Here is a 10627-nt window from a genome sequence, read left to right on the forward strand (position 1 = left end):
ACGGTACGAGCTTTCTTTTCCAGTCCTCTCCTGTGGGGCAGTGAACTGGACAGTTCTCCACTCCCAGGCACCCCTCCTTGTTCCTTTTTTCAAAAATGGGGGGGGTCAGTTGGGGAAGGCCAGAAACTAGGGTGAGGATAATTGGTAACACACACTGAGCTAGGCTCTCTGGCTGAATGCTCTGGGCATTGTCATGTTTGTACCACCCTGAAAGTCTGTAAAGTAGTAGCATTATCATCTCTATTTTCCTGATGGAGAGACTGACGCTCAGAGAGGTAAAGTCCCTTGCCCAGAGTCACACAGTTTTCACGGGTAGAGCTGGGACTTAAACCCAGATGTTTGAGCACTATGCCACTCTGCTTTTCCATTCTTCACTTACAGGCAAAATTTTATGAATCAAATTGAATTGCTGGGGCTTCCCTGTGTGTGTGTGTGTGCATGTGTGCGTGCGTGTGTGTGTGTGTGTCTGTGTTTGATACAGGGTATAAGAGGACTTTCCTTCTGAGTATAATGCCCCACAATTTATCAACAGGTCCCCCTCCTCCACATATGCCTATTTCAGCTGTGCATTGAGTTCGGAACTCCTATTCATTCAACAAAGCCCAGCTCAAGTTGCCCTGCTTAGGGCAAAGAAGGAACCAAACCAGTTAGGATGATAACAGTAAGCCTGAGTCAGAGAACCCTCCGGAGACTTCCTGCTGGAAGAGGCAGGCACTATCTGGGCACCTTTCTGCAGTTACCTGGAGCTCCACACCGTAGCCAGTGTAGACCGTCACGTTGTACATACACTCCAGGAAGCTACTGAGGGGCAGCGGTGGGTAGTCACTGGAGTCGATGTACCCTTCAGGATCGGAGAAGCTCACACTGCAGGGAGCTGGAAGAAGGACTTCCATTAGGACACAGAGGACAGCTCAGATGTCATGTCTCAGCTGGGCCGCAGTGTGGCCCCCGGCTTCTGGGACACCTGAATTCACCTGTGCCCCTTCCTCCCACTGCTGCTAATTCTCCTCCAGCCCCAGAATCAACATGAAAATCAAAACTGCGAGAGTTGATACAGCATGACTGCTTACTCCATACCACTAGGCACCATCTTAACCAGTGTACAGGGCCCACCCCATTCATCCTTGTAGGACCTGACATTTCATTCCCATTTTAGAGATACGTAAACCGAAGCTCAGAGAGGGGCGGTGTCTGGGCCAAGCTCACACAGGCAGCAGGATTCAAACCCAGAGCTTATACTTTTTAAGGAGAGGCCATAATGCATTTGTCCAAAACCCACCTACGATTGAAAAGTTGGTGTCTGTCTTCTCTGTTTGAAGACAGAAAAGAAGACAGAAGTAAGACTGGGACACAGAAGTGCATTTTATCAAGTCTGGAGAAGTACCTGTAATGGTCAAAGTAAAAGCACTTTGAGGGGCGCCTGCTGGTGGAGTGGCTGGGCGTCAGACTCTTGCTTTTGGCTTGGGTGGTGGTCTCGGGGTCTTGAGATCGAGCCTGGCATCAGGCTCCACCTCAGGGGGGAATCTGCTTAACATTCTCTCTCTCCCTCTCCCTTTGCCCCTCCCCCCATGTGCACGCGCGCACGCGCACACACGCTCTCTCTCTCTCAACAAATAAATAAATCTTAAAAAAAAAAAAAGGCACTTTGAAAAGGCTAGGGCCTTCAGGCAGGTTAAAGGATTCTATTCCAAGCTGAAAAGGGTTTGAATCCCACTCTTGAGCTGTGTGGCCTTGGGCAACTTGCTTGATGTCTCTGAGTTTCAATTGTCTCATCTTTAAAATGGGGATATTAATTCTGAGACACAGGGTCAAGCTCACAGTCAATGCTCAATAGATGGTAAGTGATGGTGGGGCCTGGATCTCCTTGGCCCACCTCCCGCCATGCCTTGCACAAGAGCGGGTGCCTCCTGGCTGCAGCAGGAGGGCTGGAGGGTCTGGGAGCTGCGTACCGGGGGCCTGCTCAGTCGTGATGACTGTGGTGGTGATGATGGTGGATGTCGTGGTCTCCTGGCTCTCCTCTGAGGCTGACCCGGTCAGTTCGTTCTCGCCTTTGTCCATTAAGGTCATGGGACTGGCATCTTCTGGGGGAGCCTCGGGGGCGTCATCAGGCGCCGCAGCCTCCCCGGGGTCGGGCCTCTGGGGGAGCGTGTGGGCCATGTAGGGCTGCGAGGTGAAGGGGGAGATCTGCAGGGGTGCAGGCGTCGTGGGGACCGCACCTGCCTTCCGGTCCAGCCAGAGGGGCTCTTCGGAGGCGGCGGGCTCGGGTTCTCCCGGGGGGCGGGGCTTCTCGGTGGCGGAGGAGAGGAGCCCCAGACCTGAGGATGCAGGCGGGGACGCCGCCCTCTGGACAGCTGCCGTGGAGGTGGCTTTGGGCCGCAGCTGTTTCCTGGCCGAGTTCACCTGCTTGAGCGAAGGCAGCTTCTTCCCGGAGGGGAGGGCGCGCTTGGTGGCGGCCTCCTCCGGCAGCCGCGTGGACAGGGGGGCCGAAGGGGCTGCCCCTTCTAGCCCTGGCTCTAGAAGATCTTCCCCCGACTGCGCTGGATTCAGAGGGGCCAAAGTCACTCTCCCTTCGAGGCTCTCTTTGCTCAGACTGCTGCTACTCCCCAGCGCTCCCGAGGGCAGAAGGGAAGCACCCGAAGGGCCAGTGTCTCCTTCCCGGGGCGCATCTGGGGAAGAGGAGAAAAGACACCTGTTAGCTTGGGGCCGGGGTGGGGGTTAGATCCTCCAGCTCTTGATGCAGGGGCCTAGGGTGGCGCCCAGAGCTTGCCAAGACACCAGGACAGACATGGGGGCTGCCCCCTTCCCTCTCTCCTGACCCTCCCTCCCTCTCCTTTTCTTTCTCTCTCCCGCTCCCTTCCTTTCTTCCTTTTGCTGACCATGGAGACTTACAGTTGATCCTGCCAGGCCCCAGCTAAGCATTAGGGTTACAGAAACCAAGGGCACAAGAGTCTCACATGCCAGTTGTATATGTACTGAAAGGGGTAATAGGAAAGGAGAAATAATCATATTCGGTGTGATAGATGCTTAGAAAGAGAGAAGCTCTGCATGCTAACAGAGCAGAGACAACAGGCCTCTAACTCTGTGGGGCAGGACCACCGTGTACAGTTGGGCAGGTTGTTCATTGCACAACCATCTCCCACGAAGGACGAGTTGTAACAAGCCCACGCTCTTTTCTCCAAGATGTGTGCCCTGGCTCAGGACTATATTGTCCTGGGATTGGGGGGGGTGGCACTTCTTTTTTTTTTTTACTGAATAATTAAAAATTGACCTATGGGAGACACAGAAAGATTTGAAGATTCAGAATCATGAGACAGGTTCAGAACAGAGGGATGCAGGAGGAGCATGGAGGCCTAGTTGAGGGGAGCACAAAAGAGGAATACGAGGGGTAGCAGATAGAGGGTGACTGGAGAGAAAGCTGGTAGGGTAGGGTGGTCGCAGGGCCAGGCCTTGCTGGGCACTGTATACCCAGCTACCTGTGATTTATTTTTGCCTTGAATGTAAAACCACCTAGTAATTTTATTTATTTATTTTATTTATTTTTAAGATTTTATTTATTTATTTGACAGAGAGAGAGAACGAGCAGGGAGAGCAGCGGGCAGAGGGAGAGGGAGAAGCAGGCTCCCTGCTGAGCAGAGAGTCCGACTCGGGACTCGATCCCAGGACCCTGAGATCACGACCTGAGCTGAAGGCAGACGCTTAACCGTCTGAGCCACCCAGGCGCCCCCACCTTCTGTCAATTGCAAGCTAGCACATGGCTTTGACGTCCCCGAGCCTCAGTTTTCCCAGCTGTAAAACGGGGCTATTGCTCCCCGTTTCCCAGGGTCGTCATTGTTCAATAGGTTGACACAGGTAAAACGTACCTGCATACGTGCACCTATGGGTGCCCCTCCCACAGTGAGTGCTTAGTGCGCGCCAACTGCTGTCACTGTCTTTGCTATTGTCATTGTATTTGCGCCCTTCAGTGGGAAGCCGGAGCGGTCAGAGCCTCCCCGATGATGATCTCGAGATAGAGAGGAATTATATCCTGGGCTGGAAGCCCTGGGACTGATAGCTGTCCTTGTCGATTTTCTGCAGACAGACACTCACTCAGCCACAGTCTCTGGGCCCTTCAGCACTGTCATTTAAATTTATTTCCGCCACCGTCGGAAAGGCTCATTTACTTTCATGGAGTCGGCCGGCAGTGGCTTAATCTATATAGACTGCAACGGTTTGCAATTGGCATCGACAAATGTTCCTGTTGGGTCACATTGATTACCAGCCAGTGTGCATGCCAGGCTCCCAGTTGCTCCAGGGCAGGAACCGGCCCGGGGGAGGACAGGGAGTGTGTGCCTGACCCAAGGGCAGATCAAGGTCATTCAGGGGCCCAGCAGGTTTCCTGGTCCGAGGTGGGAAGCATCGAGGCTTCAGAGATAGACCCGGATTCGAATCCCGCCTTCAACAGTCCCCTCGCTACGTGAGCCTGAGCAAATCCATTAAGCCTCTTCTGCGTAACAGAGCTATCCCATCCACCTCATAGGATTAGATCAGATGTGGGTCTACTCCAGAGCTGTGCTTTTTGTGTGTACTGTCACTTTTATTAAATGATTGATGCTGACCATCTCTGTAGACTGTGCAGCGAGTAAAAAGTAAAGGGGCCAAAAGAGAGAGGAAGGAGGGGGAGGGGTCAGGACACCTGGCTCCAGGGCTCCAGCTGTGGTTTGATGCGTGGAGCTTGGATGCACCCGGGGTTGGGGGACCCAGATGGTGCTCCAACTTTGGCTGATCCTCCCTAGCATAACCGTGTGGGTTTCATCTTCTCTCCATCTTCTCTGTGTCAAGTGGACAGCCAGACTAGGTCACACTAGTCAGGTCCTCCAGCTCGGACTCTGTTGATCTGGGGAACGATCAGGTAATTGGCAATTATTCTTCGAGTCTTTTGCTAATCTTGCCAGAGAGGGCGGAGTGAGTGCTTTGATCCTGACCCTGGCTTGTGAGTTTTGTTGGGTCCTGTGGCTATATTAGTTTCTGCCCGTCCTTTCACAAAAATGTCCCCCTGATTACAAGTGACGGAGTTGAGGGAGGGGAAGGATGGAATACGAATGATTTAAAGCACATCGGCATGCCCTTGGCCGTAATTATAGCGATACTTATAACGTTTTATTTTTGATTGCTTTGCTGAGTGCTGCGTATGTGCCAGCCATGTGCTAAATGCTTTTTTACCCATTACCTCATTTTATTCTTTCTCAACCTTATTAGGGAAAAATTATTCCTATTTTACGGATGAGCAAAGTGAGGCTGTGGGATACTGAGTTAACCTTCCAAGGTCACACAGCAAAGCTGGGTTTCCAGCCTCAATTTTCCTGATGCCAAAGACCATGCTAGCCGTTTTGTTAAGTATCACGGGGTGCTGTTATCACTGACAGCCTCTCGTCCTTCAACTTGAAGCGGCGGCCCCCTCCAAAGACCACCCCCCAATCCTCAATTTTTTTTTGCTTCCCTGCTGGGGGGGTGGGCTATAGTGTTTTTCAAATCTCCCAAATGATGCCCTTCACCCCTCCATGCGTTCCTTGTTAAAATACGCATTTGTTAGTTTCCCCTGCCAGACCCCTGACACCTGAATCTCCAGGGGTGGAGCCTGAAAGTGGAGAACTGTTAGAGTCCATCCCCCATGACTCTTATCATCGGAGTGATCAGAAGAGCTCATTCTGGAACCTGTGATCTTGCCTGACTTTCTACTCTGTCCTTGTTAGTTTTGCCTTCGAAGTGTTATAAGTTGCAGGCGGCAGGAACCCGGGTGTAGGTCTGGGCCGCAGGTGATGATGCTTTCCAAGGCCTGTGACCTCCCCTGGCCGCCCCAGCCTGTCTAGATCCAAAGCAGCCCACAAGAGAAGGAGGGAATGTAAGAGAAAGGAGTCCATGATCAGCTTCCTCCCCACAGCCCCTGCGCCCAGCTCTGGGTTCCCCATGGTAAAATGGGTGCTAACCATAGCAGCAATTAGGCTTTTTTTGGAAGTAAATCTGCCTGGGTTGAGTCAGCTCTTTCCCACTGAAGACCTAACTGCCAAGGGGAGTTGCGGATCCACCAGGTAAATTTCCCTCCCTGCCTCCATGTTGCCTCCTCCTCAGGGTTCACAGGTGGGATCTTGCTGGCTGGCTCCAAACTCAAGGCCTTGTTCAAGACAAATGAGTGTCTGTGGGCTGCAATGTTCGCAGCCAGAAGGCCTCGTTCTCAGCCGGGATGCTGGACGAGGGAGTGCCACGCGAAACCAGGTCCCAGCAGGCATTAGTCAAAATTGGATTCCAGGGCCCTCTCAATCCAGAGACTTAATCACTTGCTCTATGCAGGCCGGCTTTTCCCTGGGGACCCAATGACCACTGGATTAAACGAACTCTTTGTCAGAGCCCTTACAATTTTCAATCATCCTAGTCACATCTGGCTGATTCTGCCTTTATCATGTGCATTCAATGCCCCACTCCCGTGCTGCCCATCCATTAATAACTGACAACGTTGGGTGCCGACTTTCTCTGCTGGTTGTTGATACTCAGGACGAGAGAGTCAACGCTCTTGGGTACGGTCGGTCCCTGCACTACGGGAAGACAGACACACACCGATAACCCAATATGGATATCCAACAGAAGAGACGGGCTTTTAATTAAATACATAGAGAGGTTGCTTTCCCATCTGCAGATGGCACGCTGAAGATGACTGAGCATTTGTTCTCCCATTGAAGATGGGGAGGGAGACCTCTCCCGTTCTCCCTCTCTCACTTTGATGGGAGAGATGGGGAGATTAGACTGGGAAGCATCCCATCAGAGTCGAAAACGCACCACGCGCTCTGAAGCTGAGGGTTTATATCTGAGCTGCGCGGCAGCAGCAGAATGACTGGCAACAGCCTGTCACCGCTCGGGCACACAGTGATGGAGCGGGAAGCCCGGGAAACCACAGCTGGGGAATGCTTCTGCTAAAATGCGCAGTGAAAAGAGCAAGACGTAAAATTCTATGGTGTGTATGAAAACGACGGGAACAACCAACTAAAACAAACTGCAATGCAGAGCTGGTGTTTTGTTTTGCTTCGTTTTACTTTAAGCTATACCAGACTTCATTTTTTTTTAATTTTTAATTTAAACTTAAAAGTTTTTTTAAACTAACACACACTGTTCTACTTGTTTCAGACGCACCACATATTGATTCAACAATTCTATGCCTTCCTCAGTGCTCATCACGATAAATGGCGTCACTGTCTGTAATGTTGTTACTATATATATAATTTAGAGAGAGAGAGTGGGGGGGGCAGAAGGAGAGGGAGAGAGAATCTTTTTTTTTTTGCAAAGATTTTATTTACTTACATAAGAGAGAGAGAGAAAGCACGAGGGGTGGGGAGGGGCAGAGGGAGAGGGAGAAGCAGACTCCCTGCTGAGCAAGGAGCCGGATGCGGGATTCGATCCCAGGACCCTGAGATCATGACCTGAGCGGAAGGCAGACGCTTAACTGACTGAGCCACCCAGGCGCCCCTAGAGAGAGAATCTTTAGCAGGCTCCACGCCCAGCTCGGGGCCTGATGCTGGGCTCGATCTCATGACCGTGAGATTGTGACCTGAGCCAAACACTCAACCCACTGCACCACCCAGGAGCCCCTGCAATATTACTGTCAGAATGGCACCAGCAACATGGCTCTGGATGCCTCTGGGTGGGTTTTTTTCCTTCTACTTTTTGGTATTTTCCAAAATGTGTATAATAAATATTCAATATTGTCTTAAGTGAAAAAAAAAAAACCATTTACAGAAAAAGCTGGGTTTAACTGCTGCCTTTAGCACCTAGTGGTGGAGAGGCTGAGGGAAAGCAGATACACATTTGCTATCACAGGACTTCATTCGCTGAGTCATGGAACCTCTTTGGGTCTCCCGGTAGGGATGATGATAATTCTTCCCTCATCGGATTGTTCACAGGGAGGACTTTTAGGAGGCAGGACTGACCGGTGCATCATTTGGTGTATTTTTGGTAAAGAGGACTATGAAACTGTTGGTTACTAGCCTAATCCTCATTAATAATGCCCCATTCCGTTGGTGGTTTCTCATACCTTCACATTCCTCAAGAAGAAATTGCCCAACAGGGACAACATCAATGATGAAATATCACATCTTCAAGACTCATGGTTACAAACTGCCCAATGAGAGGACTTGAGGTTCAGAGAGGGGAAATGGGCTGCCCAGGGTCACACGGCATGTTAGTAGCAGGAAGGAGACCAGGCTATTTGAGGCTTGAAAAACCACACCGGAACACATCAAACACAATCAGAAACAAAACCAGGACCATCTGGACTGCCCCGAAGAACGTTGACTGGTCCTATGCCTTCGGCGTCTTTCTTTGTTGGGGGACAAGGGGCTGCGCTGTGCACTGTAAGATAGGGAAGAGCATCCCTGGCTTCCACCTGCTTAGTCCAAGTAGCAACCCCCACGCACGCCCCCACATGTAACAAGCAAACGTGATTTCAGACATGGCCGAATGTCCCCCCAGTGGGGGCAAAATCGCCTCTGATTGATGACCACTGGCACCGCCCTCAGCACTGAGAAGACCTTCCCTCCCATTCCTGGAGCAGATTGGCTTTGTTTTACTTGGATCATTGACTTCCAGCATAGAGGAGATCTTAGCTTGATTCCCATTTCATTGATTAAGGAAATTGAACTGAATGAGGGCTGAGTTTCTTTCTCCCATTCACATTTGATCATTCATTCATTCATTCATTCATACGTTCAGTGAGCACCTAATATGCGCCCGTGCTGGACCAGGCAATAGGCACTGGCACCCAGAGGTCCACCTTGGATAATGAGCAGCTGGAACTGCTGAACACAACCCATTCCTTACAGCCAGGGAGGACCCAGCTCACTCAATCCTGCAGGAATGAGGACCCTCAGGGAGACTCACTGGGCCGCTCCCACCTGGACTTGAAGGAGACTTTCTGGGGGCAGAAAGGGCAGAGGTGGGGGGGTGGGCTTGGGGGCAGTGGAGTTTCATCTACTGTCTCACTGGCAGCCCTGTACCTGTGTGTCCACGTGGACAATACTGATATTCAAATGGTGAGTTACACTCCACAAAGCGTATTGCCTGTTGTCATCTTGTTCCCACTGTAAGCCATTCGGTCAGATTGGCATTTTCTTTTTCCCATTTTATAGATTAAAAAAAAAAATCAAGGCTCGGAGAGAGGACGTGACTTGTCTCAGATCATGGAGCAAACTGGGGTAAAGTTGGATACTTTCTGACATTGTTTCTGTGCTCATTCCTCTTTCCCTCACCCTCAAATATTTTTTCCCTATAAAATAATTTAAAAAATGTAAGAATACCTGAAAGCTATGAAATCAAAGTGTTAAGTACTGCCCCTCCCCTGCCCCATCTACCAATCCTGCCTTCTAAGGGGAACGAGTGTTAGTAGGATTTTGTTTAATCTCCCAATAAAATGTACTGATGTAAAAATAATAAAGTATTTTTTACCTTAAGAGGTGTGTTAGTGCATAGGGGTGTAGAGAATGGCTCGTGTTCCAGACTCAGCCCACTGCTCACTGCCATGAGATCCTGGACAGTCACTTCCCTTCTCTGGACCTCACTGTTCTCATCTGTAAGGTGGGATTATACCAGTCCTATCCCTTAGTGGCGTTAGAGTAAAATGAAATCACAGGGATAAAGCACAGCACTCATAGAACAGCCTGACAGCCCTCATGAGCCCTGCTGTCACTTTCTATCTGAGCATTCTCAGAGTTATTACATTGTATATATTGCTCTGTCACTTACTAAGAAATGCATTTTGAAATATTCCAGTCACTCAAAAAGAGTTAGAGTAAGGCAACAAATATCCATGTGTATACACCTTTCGCTTAAGAAATAGAATTCTACCTGTATGTCAAAGCCTGTTTCCCTTCCTACCATATGCTCCTTCTCCACCCCTAACTACTCTCTTGAATATGACCTTCAGCATGACCATTTATCAGGTGCACTATTATCATCTTGCTGTTATTTATTGTTGGCATCTATTTATTACACGTCAGTTTCTCTGAATAATATGTGGTATGTTTTAAAACTTTATATAAATGCAGTCATCCCTAGTGAATCCTTCAACACCCTGCTCTTTTTTTTCCCCTTTTTTTCTTGCTCAACACTTTGTGAGGGGCATCTGTGTTGATAAGTGTAGTTTTGATTGATTCATTTTTCACTGCTCTATAGTATTCCTTTGCATTAGTATCTCCCCACCCAATCTCTCACTTAAAATCCATCATGATTAACTTTTCATGTCAGCACCTATATGGTCATTTCATTTTTTAAATAGCTACATTGAAATATAAACACATTATTATTATTATTTTTTTAGGTAGGTTCTATGCCAACATGGGGCTTAAACTCAAGACCCCGAGATCAAGAGTTGTGTGGTCCACAGACTGAGCCAGCCGGGCACCCCTAAACATATATGTTATTGAACCAGGCTCTTATCGATTAATATTTAGGTTGTTGCCATTCTCCTCCCAAATAACACTGCAATAAACACATATCTTTGGTAACTGTGTCCAGCTAATTCTAAAGGAGAGTGTCTTAGAAGTTGCATTGATCATCCAAACAGTTTATGTATTTAAAATGTTGGCTGAACTCTGGAAAACTGTATGGA

The 10627-nt window shown here is 49.4% G+C and overlaps 1 protein-coding gene across 7 annotated transcripts in view; it reads right to left on the reverse strand.

Annotated features, from left to right (window-relative positions):
- SEZ6L (seizure related 6 homolog like) overlaps window positions 1-10627 on the reverse strand; it is a 151910-nt gene that overhangs the window by 63861 nt on the left and 77422 nt on the right. For all 7 annotated transcript variants that reach the window (XM_081801930.1, XM_081801929.1, XM_081801928.1 and 4 more), the window contains exons 2-3: window positions 1950-2666; window positions 741-874 (exon numbers count right to left, since the gene is read on the reverse strand). In XM_081801930.1, the coding sequence (XP_081658056.1) occupies window positions 741-874; window positions 1950-2666 (851 nt within the window). The remainder of the gene's footprint in view (window positions 1-740; window positions 875-1949; window positions 2667-10627) is intronic.

Source organism: Leptonychotes weddellii, chromosome 13 (genome assembly GCF_054177405.1).
Source record: "Leptonychotes weddellii isolate Sample4059 chromosome 13, ASM5417740v2, whole genome shotgun sequence".
Taxonomy (NCBI): domain Eukaryota; kingdom Metazoa; phylum Chordata; class Mammalia; order Carnivora; family Phocidae; genus Leptonychotes; species Leptonychotes weddellii.